The sequence below is a fragment of the Triturus cristatus genome, chromosome 4_1 (genome assembly GCF_964204655.1).
Source record: "Triturus cristatus chromosome 4_1, aTriCri1.1, whole genome shotgun sequence".
Classification (NCBI taxonomy): Eukaryota; Metazoa; Chordata; class Amphibia; order Caudata; family Salamandridae; genus Triturus; species Triturus cristatus.
Genome location: NC_140585.1, coordinates 616,735,064 through 616,753,757, shown reverse-complemented (window position 1 = coordinate 616,753,757; position 18,694 = coordinate 616,735,064). Strand labels below are relative to the sequence as shown.

The 18,694-nt window shown below is 42.7% G+C and overlaps 1 protein-coding gene across 1 annotated transcript in view; it reads left to right on the top strand.

Annotated features, from left to right (window-relative positions):
- PTPRQ (protein tyrosine phosphatase receptor type Q) overlaps positions 1–18,694 on the top strand; it is a 1,724,016-nt gene that overhangs the window by 729,308 nt on the left and 976,014 nt on the right. Inside the window, exon 28 of the mRNA XM_085652983.1 lies at positions 6,264–6,423. Within this exon, the coding sequence (XP_085509109.1) occupies positions 6,264–6,423 (160 nt within the window). The remainder of the gene's footprint in view (positions 1–6,263; positions 6,424–18,694) is intronic.

Below are 18,694 nucleotides of genomic sequence, written 5' to 3'. Positions count from 1 at the left end.
CCTGCAGTCAAGAATTGTCTTGGAGTCGATACATCACTTCCCCCTGCAGACCGGATTTGACGCATCACTTCTCCTGCATACAACAGAACTGTCTCACCGCCTCCCCAAGGTCTCAGGAACTGACGCATCTCTTTGTTTCTCAATGCTTCACATCTCTGTGGCTGTTTGACCTTGTGAATTTTAATGCATCGACAGGTACTTTGTGAGAAATCACGCATCCATAGTTTTCCATGGACCCAGTTGTTTGAAACCTTTTTAAAGTCATATTCTTATTACGTGTATGTTGGATTTTTTTCGTTTTGGTGTTGTTGAGTTTAGATAAAGATACTTTCTTTTTCTAAACTGGTGTGATATCCATTTGTGGTATTATCACTGTATTACTGTGTGTTTTGACTACAAATACTTTACACATTGCCTTTGGAAAAAGTCTGTATGCTCGTGCCAAGCTACCCAGGGGGTGAGCAGGGGTTATCTAAAGTGTGTAGCCCCCTTACCATGACTAGAAGCAAGGGTCACTATTTGGACAAAGGTACCTACCTCTGCCAACTAGAGACCTCCATTTCCAACATGGGTGTTTTCATTCTTAATCATTTTGTGCCTCTGCCTTTCTGTAGATTCCATGTCTGGGTTAGGATGACAGTTAGGAGCTTGTGCATTCACTCTACACAGTCACACAAAGGGAGCTGAGGTGTGCCTTGCATATCTTGATGGGCAATCACCAGGCTGATGGGTCTTCCTGAGCTAGAGTGGTGGGAGGAGTTGTCACTGACACCTGAATAGGGCTGTGCCTGTGCTCACACAAAGCTGTCTCCGCCCCCCTGTAGTGTGTCTAGAGCCAGGTAAGGGAAAGGCAGGGTCTTGTGCACTAACAAGACTTTCCTTTGATGTTTGCCTACTTTAACCCCTCACATGCGTGTGTCGGCCAACGACCATTGCGAGCACTACCTCCGTAGTGCTGCGCACGTCCGTTGGCCGACGCGGCCCCGCCTGCGCAAAAAATCACCTGCGGCGCAATTTACGCCGCAGTTAACGGGTTAAAGGCAGAAACTGGTATAATTATTCGACCTCTGACACTCTCAAATCAGAACACTTCTGGTCTGAAGGGCATTCTGCCAAGAAGAAGAGCTGGATGCTGTAGGAGCGACTGACACTCTGCCTGTTGCTTTGTTGTGCTTGCCTGCTGCTAGCAGCTTCTGCCCTGAGAGTGAAAGGACTGGACTTTGCTTTCTACATCCTGCTTCCAAGGTTCTCCACGGGCTTGTGCTTGCTTGCCTCCTCTTACTAAGTACCAACGCCATCAAAATCTTCACCTACCAGTGCCTAGGCTCTTCTGCTGAGAGTCCTGTCTTGCCAAGTGGTGCAAAATCCAGTTCCAGGGCCCTTGGAAGTAGAATCCGATGATCTAAGAAGAAAATCCATGCATCGAGTCTCAGCGCCCATTTTTTCCGACACAGCGCCTGCAGTGCGGCTGAAAAAATCACCTCAGGCCGAGTCCCAAGCACCATATCACCGATGTCCTTAGTAATCGCTCTGACTCCAACGCAGACCCTACTTTGCAGCTGAAGAATCGATGCATCACCTGCTTTGCGGCTGTGAAATCAACGCAGCACCTGCTTCGTCCCCACCGCATCGACGTAGCACGTCTGGATTTTCAACACATCGTAATTCAATTCGGTCTCTTCATCAATGTTGCCCAGAAGTAAGGAACCGATGCCGCGTGTCCAGAGATCGACGCATGCTCTCCCCTTCCAGTAAGAAACCAATGCATCACTTCCCCTGACAGTAAGGAACCGACTCATCAACTCCCCTGACAGTAAGGAGCCAACGCATCACCTCCCATGCGTAGCAGTAAGGAACTGATGCATCACCTCCCCTGGCAGTAAGGAACAGACAAATCACCTTCCCTGGCAGAAAGAAACCGACACATCGGCGCCACTGGGAGTAAGGAACCTATGCATTGCTTTGTTTTTCCGTCGCCTCACCTCACTTCCCCTGCACCTGTTTTTGTCTTTGAATTTTGACGCATCCCAGTTACTTTGTGCTAAAAGTGATGCATCCATAGATTTCTATGGATGACCTGATACAACCTTTGAAAAGTGATATCTTTACTTGTGTATATTGACTTTTTGTCGTTTTGGTCTTGTTTTATTCAGATAAATATTGTTGATTTTTCTAAACTGATGTAGACTCTTTTTGTGGTGTTTTCACTGTGTTACTGTGTGTGTAGGTACAAATGCGTTACAAATTGCCTCTGAGATAAGTCTAACTGCTCGTGCCAAGCTACCAAGGGGGGAGCTGGGGTTATCATAGCTGTGTGATCCCCTCGCCCTGACTAGAGTGAGGGTTTCTACTTTGACAGGGTGCAAACCACTGCCAACTAGAGAACACATTTCTAACAATTTTATTTTATATCTGCAAGCGTAATTTGATTCTAGGAAAATAACACTTTGTCTCCACTTTCTCTAGCTTTCAGATTACATCTACTGCTTACAGATGCCCCATCGTGGTACCTAGGTTGCCTCTTTAGTATGGCATTGCCATAGAATGTTTCCTGATTTCTGGGTACATTGCTTTGCAATAGTCTCTGTGCATTGCTTTGCAATAGTCTTCCTCTGCAACCTTCGATTCATGATTCAACCAGTACCCGGTGACTGTCAGTCTTAAGGAAAATGGAGAAAAGAATGATATACTTCACTAAAATATATAATTGTTTGAGTGAGTTATGAGCGGGGGTCAATAGAATTTTAACAATCCAGTGGTCAGGAAACAATTGAGTAATGTGCAATAAATTTTCGGTATGAAAATGCATGTAAGTGCATTTTAAAGTGAAACTCGATATTTATTTTTTCACTAATAAATCTCACAAGCGAATTCAGCAGATATATACGTGTGCAGAGTTAATCGTTGTCCACATAGGTACCAGTGTATGCAAGTTCCACTTATTCACCTTTGCTCCGCAATGTTTTTTCTTGAATGTAAAGTGATCTGTGCCCGCAGCCTGCTGCCCAAGTCATTATGGTGTCATCTTATATCACCACTCTGAAAATAAATGCTCGAAGCGGATGGACTCCATGCCGAATACTACACAATAGCTGTAGCTGTGTGCCAGTGATATACAGCGTGTCCACCTGCACTGTCACTGCAGGCGCAGTGATTGACTTCTGCAGCAGGTGGCTGTGGCTGGTTATTTTCTAAAGAGGCCGTTTCTGCCAAACACAACACAGGCTCTGCCCACACAGGCTGTGGCCCCCGTGGAGACATGGCCTCGGCAGGCCTTTCGAAATGCATATTAGTGTATGGTGCGCATCTCCCATGGATTTTGTGCTAACCATTGTGTGCTTTGATGATGTTTGTTTGCTGAATGTACAACTGCGGTCAGAGCACCTAGAGGGGATTTGAAATCTGTAATGTGCACACAGAGAAATATTTACTAACTAATTCATATATTTCTGTAGTCATTCATATATCCAATCATGGTTGTAAATTACTGGGGCGGACTTACCAACATGCGCACCATGCAGCAATGCACAGAAACTTGCAAATGGCATAAATGAATCCGCAATATATAATGCAGCATCATATTTGCAATGGGACATCTGCTGGTGATATTTGAAGCACATATGCTAACCATACAGTGTTTCTGGAATATTAATTATAATTTGGCATTTTGCCATAGCAAAATAGCAGTGCATTGTGTTGAATTTGTAATCGAGGCACACCCTCCAGTACAGATCGCGTTGTGCAATTGCCCCAAGGGCTCACTCACGTAATAAGTTTACATTTCACAAAAAATACCATTATTACATGTTAAAATATCATGTCACTTTTTTTGTCCGTTGCTGCTCCTGTTGTCATTTGGCGCTGGTATTCCATGCAAGCCCACGCTAAAGGCTTTGCGTGACTTTATTTAGTCTTGCGTCATGTGAACTCCTAGAGTTGTTCGCATTTCCCCACCTCATTGTGCCTGGTTTGCACGTATTATCCGGGGTTCCTTGTACACGATACTGTGTCGTTGCGCTGTGCCTGTGTCAAAAATCTATTAGTGTATGAAAGTTGTCCTGCGCTATTGTTTATGTTGTGTATTGTTGCTGTGTAGTACATTAGTAAGTTTGAAACTGAATTTCATAACAGCAGAGCAGGCAGCACCATTTCTCTTTCAGACTTTTCCCCCAGGTTTTACATTACTGCGTGCTTATTGGTTACCCCCTGCTTCTTTAAACATCACAGTTATGCTGTCATGGCTTTGTGATTGCTTTTATCAAGAACGTTTCGGTGCGCTGGACTGATTTTTCATGATTATCTTGTCTTCAACTGTGATGAAACTATAGGTAGTGTCAGTGTAAGACGTGAGTATTCACCGCTCTTGTGACACCTGAGTGCCACAAATGCAGCACAGACATTCACTTGTAAGCTGAACCCGTTAACTTGATATAGAGAAAACAACCCCCCGCCACTAAGGTACTTAACTTTTTAAATATAACTCTTACTTGTACAGATGCTGCTATTTAATAGTTCTGTATGTTCCAGTAATCCGTGTTGCATCAAATAAACAGGCCAATTAGCAACATTGCTCTTGTAATAACAGTTAGTATTACTACGCATGTCACTGGTACCCGCTTTATCAGTCTCAGTAGATAAACAGCAGAATTTACAATGCCAGCATGTGATTAGTGTCTTTAAATTGCATATGTGGCAATGTAATGGACAGAGTTCATGTTATGTGTTTGTTCTCTTTTTTTAAGGCATGCATGAAATTTACAACTTTTGCATTGCACAGCCATCAGTTTACTGCTTTCGGTAGCACGCACCACCATTACATTTTTGTTGGAACTGTGTTTTTTTTTAACTCTGCTCTAGAATAGACAGTATTGACATAATTATGGGGTATGTGCACAAATGATCTAGTATGTGTAGAAGTACTCCTGTAGTTCTGCTCACATACTCTTAGATGGAAATTCACAAGGATGGAGATTGGAGACATTGCTCTATGCCTACTATCTCTTATGTGTGGGTTCTCTTCATGAGTGCATAGAACTCAGTATCTGCATTCTGAAATTTTAGATTTAAATGTGGAAGTGGCAAGGGGTAGTGGGTTGAAAATGGGAAATATCTACTTCGAAGTAACAGTAGAAAGGGGAAAATGAAGGTTGGCAGAGGAAGGAACACACCTACAAAAGGGTAAGTTTGGTAAAGTTGCACCCTTGTCTACTCCATTACCACTTTAGTCAATTTGGGCTAAAATCCACTCAATATGTGCCTTGGAGTTCATCAAACACCATGCATGGCAACTCACAAGCACTCAAAGGACATTACATAGAAATCTGCGGGGAGAGGGATAACACAAAGCCAACCGCCCAAAAAATGGTAATGTAACTTCAGACATTACAGACACCCATATAAAGCACATCGTAAACATGTTAAAAAAAATAAAGAAAATATAAAATATAATTAATGCAAAAAATAATCCTATAGCTAAACTTTCCAGACACTTTTTCAAATCAAATTGTAAAATTATAGATATACTCTTAAAGAGAGTTACCAATATGTAAATTGGTAATAGTTTTTTTTAAAACACATGACTTCTAACACTACTCTATGAACACTCAAGGACGTGTCATAAGGAATTGCATGGCTCAAACAAACACACACACAATGATGCAACTTTAGCTAGTGTCTAGCATTCACGACGCATTGCAGCACAAGCAGATGATGGAGCCCAGACTGTGAGCTGTATTTATGTGCCTTCACTTAGAAGGTTTGCTTGTAATGCATATCATTTCCCTGAGATGAGGCCTACCTCTCTATTCTTTTGAATGTGTGCATTGTGTGGTGGTAATTTCTCTCCATGCTATATAGGATTACAATCGGCTGGCACACCTAAACCCGGCCGGTAACACAATAGTAGTAACCTTAAACAGGAATTTTGAGTTGTATGTGTCCCCGCCACCTCATGTAAAAGGATAGGGACATGTACTCCTACTACAAGGTGTAAATCTCCATCTGGAGCTGAAGCATGCTGTATTGCACTTAAATGGAAATTTTGACAACCTCACAATTTAAATTGCAAGGCTCAGCACGTCCAATAGAACTCGACAACTTCTTGCATTTGTAACGTAATGTTTCTTTCAGTTTGTCACAGGTTACACTGAAATGTGATGTTTAATATTTATTTTAATTGTGGATGTGTTTGTGTGTAAACACCGTACATAATAACTGATGACTCCTTTCATTTGGGGATACAAAGATTATGTTTTTCCTTCCAGTATGCGAACGGCTCCGTGGTTCTGAGCCCAGCGATGGACGCGGTGACGGTGTACGAAGGCTCTGCGGAGATGTTCTCCTCAGCCCCGACAGTTTTACCAGTTTTCAATGGCATTTCCGACATCATTGCAGCCGCTAACGAGGGTGACGCTTCATCAGCAGGTAAAATGTAACCTCCATTTCCCTGCGCTCGCCCAGCCCCAGCCCCCCTTGTGTCCATCTATGTGCGCAGTTAGCTTGCTCCCTTGATGTGTCAAGTACCCGGCTGATCCCGTTTGACTGTAAAAATCGCCTTTGCAACAAATGGGAATGCCACACAAGCGGCCGCCCTGTCACCCAGCTGACCTCCGCGCGGCAGAAAGTAGCACTCTCCGGCCACAAGTCAAGCTGCAGAGACAATCCGTTATTACAGTTGCCAGAACAGGTGTGATGGGAGGCGATGGACTCATCTGGCAGCGCCTCGCGCTCTCGAGTTCGCTGGTCATCCTTGCTAAGTGCCTTTCAGATGTTAGAGGCGGCGCACAGGTCAGACGACCGCAGTGTCTGTGCACGGTGGCAAACAGGTGGAGGTGACCCCTGTGACCTCGGGTGCTCATTAATGCACACATGTGCTCATCGGTGTCACGTGAGGCCACAGAGTGTGTGCAAAGGGCTCTTATTTATTTCCCTACAAACAAGCCTTGCTTGACAGACGTCGGTTTAACACAACATTCTGAGTTTGGCCAGTGCTATCTGCAAACATATACATGTAACACATGCTTTAGTAGACAATACAGCTCACATTAAAAATAAACCAAAGGGCTGAAAGACTTGATTTTATAATACAACATTTTAAAGTAAACATAACTGTTCTGCCTGCGCGTTTCATAAGAGATGAAATTATTTTAGCTTTAAATCTGCCCAAAATACGTACAGCACAGCGGAAGGTCTCCTGAGGCAGGCATCTCGTGAACGGGTTATCAAGAAGGCGGCCTTTCATGTCCAAAAAATATCAATTTATTACACTTTCCTCAAATATCGAATAATATGGTTGCTAGGATTACATGAAGATGGCACTCTGTCGAATTGTCCCAATGTCTTAATTAATGATGTACATTGAAGATGACGCAGTGATTCGTCAATAGGTGCACTGTTGATCACTCTATGAATTTGCTCAATAAAAAAAAAAAAAAAAAAAAAAAGAAGGCGGCCTTTCAACATACCCCAGCACAGGCCTTACAAACGGCAAGGTGCTTGGTGACAAGCCATAGTGACGAGCTAGGAGGTCATAAATTCCAACAATAATCCAGGTTAAGTGGGCACCGCACCTCTCCATCCTCTACACCACTGATAGCTGCGCCTCTGGGTGGCACCGATTCGTGCACTGAAAAGCCATATGAAAAGCCACCTTCAGGTGTCTGCGTTGCTTTTCTTCGTGATGCCCCTGAATGCAGTTTGGTATAGATTTGATTTAATTTATATTTTTAAAGCGCGGCTTATACCCTGAGGTGTCTTAGCGCTACATCTGCACTTCTTGCCTACTGGAGAAACGATCATAGGACAACACAAGTGTAGATTACAGGGTCGATGAAAAGAGCCTGGTTTTCAGATGCTTTCTGAAATCGTGAGGTTTGCTTGTGATCCCAGATGAAAAGGGATTTGGTTTCAAAGAATGTCCATAGCATAACTAGATGGTGTGAGAAGTTGGCCTGCCATATGCTGTCCACTAGTTATAGTAGGCACCTTGCACCAGTCCAAACAACCCTTATTGATGATAGGTTTAAAGACAACCTTTATTGAAAGCTATCCTAGTGGTAGCTGTGGAGAGCAGCCTTCAGGCTAAGTCTTGAAGGAGTGTAAAGCATCTTGGTTTACCAGATTATAACCTCTTGAATTACTAAATGAAAGGAGAACCACACAAGGTATATATAAAATATATGTATTTATTTCTAAACACACTCTACTAACCTCTTTATGAAGTTAGAGAGCAAGGCACACAATAATACAGTTCTAAAACAACAGTAAATAGCACAATATTCAATGGGCCCTAGGGGCGGACCAAACCATATATTAATAAAGTGGTATAAGAACCACGACTTGACTAGACACAGTGCCTAGAGCACATAGAATTTCTGGGACCCCAAGGAACCACCCAAGGTAGTGACACAGGAGACCCACGGGGGATGCGTGCAGTGTGAGAACACAGGCGCGAGCCCCGTACTATTCTATGGGAAAGTCGCGGTTGGGATTTTAGAAGTTAAGGACACTTAGGAGAGGACTTTGAGCAAACCCCTTTAGACTTAGGGGGTTCTAGGGCCAGCACCCAAGGGAGCACTGGAGTACTCGAGTTACCTCACCCAGGAAAGCCGGGTGCATAGGTATCAAATGGTGTCGGGAATCGTCGTTGATTTCAATGGCGATCTGCTGCAAAGTGCTGCTGCCGGGAAGGAGAGAAGTATCCAGTGTGATCCAAACCTGGATCAAAGATCAGAAAAACCTGAAAGCAGAGGGGACTGAGTCTGGGTCACTTGCCAGTGACCAGGGGCACGATAGACGAATGCCCACCAATGTTGGGTGTTTCAGGTGCGAAGAGGTGAAGCTTGACTCCGCAGCCACGAGGACCAGAAGGCGTCGAGGACAACCAGGAGCTGGATTTGAGCTGTCCCACAAAGGATGTAGAGTGCTGCTGTGTCGGTGCATGGATTGGACCCAACAAGCCTTGGCAGCAGCAACCAGTGCCGAAAAAGAAAAGATGCTTCGGTGTAGACCAGCAAGGTCCTGGGGACTCCCCAAGTGATGGAGAGTCAGGGCACGTCTGACGCAACCACCTAAGCCCAAGCAGAAGTAAAGTTGCCTTCACAGAGACCCACCAGTCGACGGACTAGGGATCATGAAGGGACCTCAAGAGAAAACACAAAGGGCCAGCTCACGGAACACTCATGGAGTGTAAGCAGGCAATCTTTGGTGCAAATGCTGCTCGGGGTCAGGGCTACAAGTAACCCAAAGCTCAGCTGCAGAAGTCGCTGGAAAGCTGATGCTTCTGCAAATGTTTGCGGTGTACAGGGGTTCGGGTTGAATGGTCGCCACAAGGGATACAGGCCTCAGACTTGCTGTGGATGCTGATCAACCTCTAAGACCAGGGAAACCCACATCCTAAGTTCCAAAATTCTTCGGAGTCCAGCGGAAGCTTCGGAGATGCTAACCGGACAGATGCGTCTTTGGTGCCTGCCTTTCATGGGAGTTACACCTTCACTCCAAGGGAGATTCTTCAGTCATCTAGTTCAATGTAGACCGTCGAAGTTCCAGGATTCAGTATCAGAGTTTCGTCTGGGTGTAATCTAAAGTCAGGGGTTCCTTCTTTATACCCAAGGAAGGGGTTGAACATACTCTGGGGACCCACCTGTGGGAGGTTCAGGAAAGAGGGGTGGCTACACCCATTTCCTTTGTTCAGTTTCATGCCAGAGCAGGGGCTGGTAGCCCCTGCAACCGGTTTGAACTGGACTAAGCACAGGGATACCAAATGTGCCCCCAGTGCTGAACTTCAAAACACTATTGGAGGGCACCCACTCAGCCCCAATACACTAAAGCCTGTCTGGGAGGTGATGACATCTCCCTGTGACAGGAAACCTATTGTCCAGGCCTCCTTTGCCGAAGTTTCGTCCAGCAGCAGGAGGGCAGACTCGTGTCTGTGGCTGGCAGCACCAATTTTGTGATGGCAGGGCTCTGTTAGCTGGTACCGGGTATACCGGTGCTGTCATGTCTCTCCCTTTAGAAGGGTGGGATCATACTCCCACACCAGTTACTGGTGTGGGGGTATGATTCCAAGGTGTTTGACACCAAACACAACATGTTTCCGTACAGCCATCCCAAAGTTAGCATTTACCGTTTGGTTATAATGCACTTAAGAGTATATGGTTTGACTGCATCACAAACAACCCCGGAATAAAGGTTCCGAAGGCTGCAGAGTGGCTCTGCTCATGCATGGGCACCCTCTCACATAAAACCCAGCACCCTGCCTTCAGGATTAGTTAGGCCTGCCATAGGGGTTACTGATAGGTTTATATGTACAGTGATATTGAGAGATATAGTGAACCTATATCTCAGTAAGGGGTGCATGCACCACCTTACCGAGGCTGCAGTAGCAGTCCTGTGGTGTCATTTTCGAAGGCTTCCCAGGGGGGGGGCATAATACATGCTGCAGCCCCTGGTAGGCCTCTGGGGTACTATGCCCTGGGTACATAGTATACCATATACTAGGGGCTTATAAGGGTTACCCAGAATCCAATCTGGAGTGTTCCAAAAGTACTGGGAATCATTTTAGAGAGGAAGCAGCTAGGCTGGGGTCCTGAATAGCAGGATCCCAGCTAAACCAAGTAAAAAACCAGCAAAACACCGGGAAAAAATGGGGGCAACCATGCAGTCAGATTCCACATTCCTACAGATGGATTGTTCATTGCTTTGTAAAACTGAGCCTTCTTCTTAAATGTGTCAATTTGTATTTCTTCTGACCTAGGAAAGCGCTGCTTTCCTGTACACCTGTCAAACATAGAATCTCACAGCAGATGTTTAGGCATTGCCAGTTTTATGAATGTTTGTATCCATACTGTAAACATCGTGTTTCCAGCACCAGCTTATTATTAGCATTTGGATTTTCACTAGTATGTGTACGAATTTTCAAGACTTTGGACGGGTGTTTTACAATATGTTTTTCAAACATGAGATTTAACATGTTTTTTGTTTGTGCTACCACTACATAGAAATTAAAACGAATAGATTAGCAGATCTTTTCTAAAGACAAATGCCTAATGAAGTCGAGTGATGGGTGGGGGGGGGGGGGGCATAAAAGCTTCAATACAGAAGATGAAAAGTCAATAAATGCCCCATTTCAGATAATTATGCTAACATGTCTTTGTAAAATGGCCTTGCTTAAATGAGAAGATCCTAATAATATCTCATTTATATTACACTCCAGGATGACGTCCTCCTGTTTCTAGACGCTGAATGCCAGGTGATAATGTTACACTATAAAATGTTACCCATTTTATCATCCTGAGAATAGTGTGCGACTAAGGTAGCCCTGTTGGCATTTGCCTCCTTGACCGACAGCTAGACGTAGAACTCTGTAGGTGGCATTTGGTTCACTGAGGCATCTTGGCACAAAAGATCCCATCAATAATGTAATTGTTTTCAACTTATAAAATGTCCCTAATTACATCATAGATGACATCACTGATGACATTGAGTTTTAGCAGCACATTATTTAATGTCACTTGGACTTTTTAATTGTTGTCTTTTCCAGTCATAGGGGCTTCAATAGGTTCACAGCTCTGCATCACGTGTAACGCAGTAATTTAATGCTCTCAACTTTTTTAATGTTTTGCAAGTAGCACGCTGCAAAATTCACTCAATCATCAGCTATCCATGTCCTGCCCCAAACCTCCCAGCTTGATGCCTCCAAGCTACCAAGCTAGGACTGAAAGCACACAGAAGCATTTAGAGGGTTCACTCCTAGGGAGGGGTATTAGCCGCGAGAGAAAGAAACATGAGAAATGCAACAGGATCTGAGGTGGCCACGTTCAAGCCAGGACGGTGCTTAGAGGACGCATGGGTGCCAAGAATGTATTTCGAATGCAAATGCATGCCGGGAATGTGTCTGGAGAGCTCGGTGGCTCTAGGAGTGTATGGATGGTTCATTGGTGCCAAGAGTATTTCCGAGGGGTGCATTGTTACCAGAAATAGTGCTCATCTCATGGGTGGCCTGCAGTTATGGGACAGGTACCCGAGTACCTTTAAAGCATGTACTCGTACATGGCTAGCAGAGATGCGTTTGAGGGCACAAAGATGCAATGAATGTGTGAAAATAGCCCTTGGGTTTCTGGGGTGGATAAAATGCATGCAGATCACACGTCTGTTTGCGAATGACTCATGAGTACTAGGAGGATGTTTATTTGACACTTACTGTCAAAGAGTCTTTATGGGAGGGTGGGATATGCGGAGCAGGTACCAGCAGGCAGAGATGTCTGAGCAGAGGCAAGGAGAATGGGACGGGGATAGTGGGAATGTGCATGTGAGTGGCAGTTACATGAATGACCAGGATGTTTTTGGACGTATATGGATCGCAGTAGAATATGTGCTGGACCTAGGAATATCTTGATGTGCACAACAAGCAGTTGAGCAGCTCCCCCACTTTTGAATATATGTCACGACATGCGATGTAATTGGAGAAGGTGTTGATGCACATAGTGCTGGTGTATGTAACTTATTCATGGATGTTCTTGGTAATGCGATTTGTAACTTATTCTATAAGGTCATCAGTGGTGAGTTGAAACGTGTTTAGGATTTAACTCTCTTTACTTGGAACTTTTGTGGCCGTATATGTTGTAAGTTTGTCGTCCTCCCTACTAAAAATACATTCAAGGGTTTTAAAAGTTTTTTTTATCATAGTGTAATGCAATCACTATAGAAAGGCAAACTTTAAGTCATTTGAAATATATTGTTCAATTCATTTCATTGATGTACTCATAACATACCAGACCCGAATGCCCGGTGACATCACATGCTACCAATGGATATGCTCTGTGTTTGACTGAACTGATCACCACTCCTGCACCACAAATATAGAGAAACGCAGTCTACATCTTTTGTTAAACCAAACATGCAGCACAGATGGCTGTAGTATGCATGCAGTGGACTGACATTCCAAATGGGACTTTGTTCTACTAAACTAAAGTCAGAATTGTTGACCCATGCACATGCAATGTATTGTCCTTTAAATTACTTACAAAGTGCACAGTGGAAGGAGTCTGTCTTGACCAGACTACTAACAGACACCGATTTACAGCAAGCAGATATAGTCCACATTTGCAGAACTGGTCCACCAAATAGAATAGTTTGGCCACACAAACTACCAGATCTGAAAATGTATTTTCATTGGACGTATTGTTCCACAAAAAATTGATCATGGCCAATAGTGAATGAAATCCACACACTGAAGTTCAATTCATTAACAGTGCAAAACTGATGCAAGTGAATTCTGTTAATATTATCTGTATGGTTCTCTATTATGTGGACAAGTCCATCAAACATACACCAAGGCCCCAGTTATCTGCAGCCCTCACTTACAAGGTTAATCTACAAAAGACGGCTTTCCAAAGAGATGAGTCACATTTGAAAGGTCAGGATTTCAAACACAGAAGGCAGCTGCAAGCCGGTGTGCTCAGAACTTGGCTGGATATGCATATTCACAGGCCAATAAGGCCTTGTCTCCATTTGCTGGGTGGGTACACATTTGATAGATGAGTCCCCCAAACTTGGAGCATACTTCCATGTGCATATGGTTTTTGTTCCCTGGATCAATCCAGCATCCACATGCTGCAAGTGAGCTACTGAGACAATGATGGAGTTTGTCTGATTTCTTATAATATTCTGCAGAAAAAATGAAGTTTTTCTAATTTTAGAAGCAGTTGGCTGAGCTTGAAAAGAAACTTTGATGCTGGTAAGAAGATGGCAGAAAAGAAGTCTGCCAGAAATCAAGACACTAGTTGCCCTGAAAAAAAGCCTTGTCTCATAGTAGGACAAAGTTTCTTATATAGTACAATGACTTCAGAGAGGACATGCCATCAGTCTCTGCCTCCTGTTTGTCATGTTCATGGATATCTCCTGATTACGTTAAACATGTAGTGTGACAAGATAGTACATGCTACTGCATGTCTGAATCAGCTGCTCATGACAAAATGTACATTAACATGTTTAGCTTCCCTCCTACTGGTACCAAGAAAAGTAAAGTATAATCAGGCCCAGAACTTGATGACTGCCGAGTTGAGACCGCTGCAGCTAACAGACAATCCTCACCACCAGAAGATGATTCGGGAAGAGAAGTGCTTTACCCGGTATCGTAGAGGCGTGTGAATACACAGAGAAGGGAACTTCTACTTTTTAAGGGTTATCACTCAAGCTTTGAAGATTTACCTAAACCGGATTGCTATTGCAAACATTACCTTATTGATAGTCATTGCACTGACAACACCACTGACTCTTGAGATCAGAACAGATGCCCTAGTGCACCAATGACGTAGAAAAGGAAAGATCAACACTAAAAGCAAATTGTGGGTGATAATTTATGTTTCCCAATTCAGCGTACATTCTTGAGATAAGGTGATGGGTATTCTGAATGCTTGGACCACATGCGTCTCCTTTCCATAAAAACATGATCTTCTTCAACATTGCAACGATATGAAATTCACTCTGCGTATTTTGCATAAATAATTTTTTTCTGAACCGTAAGTCAATAAACTTCACGGTCATGTCCAAAGACCTTGCAAATGGAATCCTGTAAAAATGTATTGACTGACCAAATCAAAGGTTTTAGAACAAGTCTGGCAACTTGTAGTGTCCCCAAAATTGCATTCAAGATAGTTAAGCTATCGCTGGCATGTTTTGTTAGTTGTTGGTCATTCTGCCAAGGCAGTTGAAGCCTATAATCTTGAGAAGTATACCTTTCCTGTAACCATAGAAGTCCAGAGGTTTCAATGCTTGATCTTCCGCATTCAGAGATTTGATACGCACTGGTAATTCTCTGGCTTACAGATATTATGCACCAGTCAAATTAATTTAACAAAAATACATTTTGAAGACCCAAATTGGATGGAAAATTCTTTGGATTTAGAAGTCCTCAAAATGTCTGTTTTTGAATTCCATTGTAGCTACCATATACTTCAAATGCTCTGGTGTGTATGTTTATTAAAGCCTATTAAAACTGTAAATTATTTTGAAAGATGCATTTTCTGGTTCTCCAGAATTTTTAAAGTGTAGAATCTGATTCAAAGGCATTGCCAATGGTAGAAGATATGCCTTTTTCTCATTGAATGAGTTAGAGGATGCACAGTAAGTTCGCACATAGGAGCAGCCATACATTTAGCAAAATAAAAATATAGATTTCAAACAGGTTAAGTCCAGACATTAGTCAAACATCACATATCTATCATTTACAACTGATTATATTAACTTGCACACCTTTTTTTGCCAAATATTTATTTTAATGTGAATCGCCACCTTCATCATATTCTTGGCATCCATTACAAACAAAACTATATTACCATTTATTCTTCCACTTATTTCTGTATGAATATAGCTTTTAATGTAGCGCCACTGACCCGCAAAGTGGGATAGCGTGCTTTACATGTGCAATTCAGGTTAAGGTGCTGACAGTATTTCAAGGAGAAAACAACATTCCCTGAAAGAAATTGAGGTTTAAAACTTCCTAAATAGTATGGGGTTGACCATAGGGAGAACTCCTGAATCATTTAGAGCATCTTTTTTTACTTGGATTACCTGGAGGAAGTGGTCGGTTCTTTTATGGGAAGGAAGGGCAATCCATATATTTAGTGCACATCCTGTAAAAGTACATTTTATGTTGGACCTTTTCCTGAAATGTGAAATCATGTGAAGACTTGCAACTGAATGTTCAGTTGAATCTGCCCTTTTGAAGAGGTAGATCAGTGAGTTGAGGTGAATAGTTTTATATGTGAGGAAATCTGTTTTTGGAGAGAGAGAGAGAGAGAGAGAGGGAGAGAGAGAGAGAGAGTGCAGGCATCTAGCAAAAGTTATCTGAGAGATCCAGGAAAAGCGCAGATCCTACCAATATTCCTGGTAGAAATGAGTCTGTCCGTAGAGTAAAGGACTGCTTTAAGAGTCCAGCAATAACTCAGTTGGGGGCATTTCAGCAACAGCCGGCGATAATTATCGCTAAGCGCGCATAGCGCGAGGATAATTATCGCCGGCTATCCCTGGATTTTATCGCAGAGATAGCGTGCTATCAGCAACGCTTATCACCAATGCGTTAAAAAATCCAGCGATAGCTGCAAAATGTGCGATCATCGCCGGAAATCCAGCGATAATCGCACAGCGATAGGCGATACGTTGATGATAGGGCAGGGTGGTCTCATCATTATGATCCACCAGCCATAGACTATAATGGCTTGGTCAGTTTAAAAGCAGGCATAAGCAAACCTGCGATAAGCGCGGTTAACGCTACTTTTCTCGTCGCTACACAGGTTAGCGATTAGCTTGATAATTGGAGAAATGTCTGTTAGGGACATTCTCCACGTTAGTTTAGCAGGGTACGCCCACTTTGCATATCATTGGCATTGCAAAGATGGGCGTTAGGAAAACTGGCACAGAGCCATTGCGTGTCCTTGCTGATAGTGTGATAAAATTATCTCCGCTTTTCACCCGAAAACGGACGCTAAAGCGGCGATAATTTTATCGCGGCCCCTTGATGATATGCCCCGTAGTCCAGTAAGAAGGGCATTTCCATGTTTAGTTTGCGATATTATTAGCATTTAAACATCCGTTTTAAAATATTGGGTAGAAAGGAATGCTTTTATAGTTGTTAAAGGTTTCTTTTTGTATCTGATACTTTTAGTGATTACCTTCAAATGCTAGATTCATAGATTTGTCTAGAGTGAAAATTAACAATTTAGCTGACATTGCAATCCCTGAGACGACGCAGTGCTTAATTTCTAAAATAATTAGTTCCAGGGCCTAAAGTTTGCTCAGAAGCGCAAGGCCAGAGCTGTCAAGCCAGGGTGCTAAATACTATGGCGACATAGTTTTGATTCCAGATCATGCCTTTTTAATCCACCACCAGGCCCTTCCTCCTCTTTATCTCACTCTTGCAAGTTTTTTCCATCCCGGCTTTCTCACTTTGTCAGTGGGTTTTCATCTTTCTCTACTTCCTTCCTTCCCCTTTTTCTGTTTTTCTCGCTCCTATTCTGGTGTTGAGGAAAAATAAATGCATGTGCCCAAAACATGATTGTCGATGAGCCCCACCTGTAACCACAGCCTCATATTAAGAACTGGGAAGTTGAATGGTTTTTGAACTTTTTTGGAGGGGAGGTAGAGCTTCTACATGCTATTTTGCGGGAGAAGGAGACATAGAACCTGAGGAGTAAGATGAAGATTTGGTGCTAGCTATTGTAACCTTATGAACTGACTCTAAGCTGTGTCTGAAAGAAGCCCATGTTATTTTCTGCTGATAATACATGGGTAGGCCTCAGGAGATGGAGAAAGACAGCCAATCTCAGTTTTTGTATTTTCTTGGTAAAGTAATCTGAAAGATCTTTGCAATTTAAATTTTCACGTGGAGAAGTGGGGATTCCAAGACATTATTTGGGTTACAATCAAAAAGAGTTTGGTAGGATTTTGTTTGATGTTTTCTGGATTTTGTCTCTGAAAAATCCTGCTTTTGTTCAAGAAAGAAGATTTTTGTAGACTTTTTGCTCTGAGGGTAAGTTGGCAAGTTCTGAATTTAAGGGGATTTCTTTCTGTGACACATATGGCATTCATTTTGTTGTTGACCTCATTGTTGAATCAGGATGCTATCCTTTTCATGGATTTAAAATTGTTTTTTTAGCAGATAATATTTTGTTTAGTATGTATGTGCTTCTTTAATTCTGCTGGGCAACTAATACAAACAAATTAGGATGGAGGGAGTGGTTCAGATAGATGGATGGTTTACAATACAGAGTGAATATGGTTATGGCTGTAGCTAACAGTGGTCAGAGTGTTATGATTCGTTTCAATTAGGGGTCAATGAGAGGTCTTGATGTTAAAAGAGAATATGGAGTGATGTGATCAGTTCATATTGCAAAGATTATAGATCTGAATATGGTCAACTTTGGGAATCACATTGGCCATGTTTTTGTGTAGGCCGAGTATAATGTTGAAGTAGGTCATTTTGTATGAAAAAGTGTTTGAGGTAAGAGGCGCGAATCTTGTCAGATAGTACAGAGCAAGTTGAAGTTACTTAGAAAAAGGTGTCTACATAATGACAAGAGCTGTGATGTCATAAAGTCAAGCGGTTCTAAAACAAACAGGCTTTTGTGCCACAGCAGGTGATAAATATACAATGTGAATTCTGTCTTTGTGTAAGGGGAGTTTCTTTGATCTATGGTGAGGGCTTGTAAATCCTCAAATAAATAAGCATTTATCAGTTCACAGACAGTGGAGTATTTGTGGATAATAGCCACATCTCCCTCTTATCTAGTAGGCAGTAAAGTTTAGAGGAGAGAGAGAACCATATTTCAGTGATAAGGATATCCAATTAATTTTCCAGTGGAAAGATATATGTTGATTTATAAATAGCAGATGTCTACAATTCACCAAGTTAACATTATTTGTGAGTGTCATTAGAGTGAGTTTTGATGTAGTTGTTAACTGACTGTGATAGCGTTCATCAAGAATATTGTTCTGTGTCTTTATAAGTTTAGGTCAGAGAATTGTGGGAATTGGAAGGGGAATCTGGGAAATGTGTTTATAGTATCTTCAAAGTTACATTTCACCCTCCTGTATCAACTTACCTTCTGTGTGAACATCTGAATTTCAAATGATTGCAATGTGATGCTGGTCACATGGCTTGCTCTGGGTGTGACCTTCATTCCTGGGACGTCTGCTC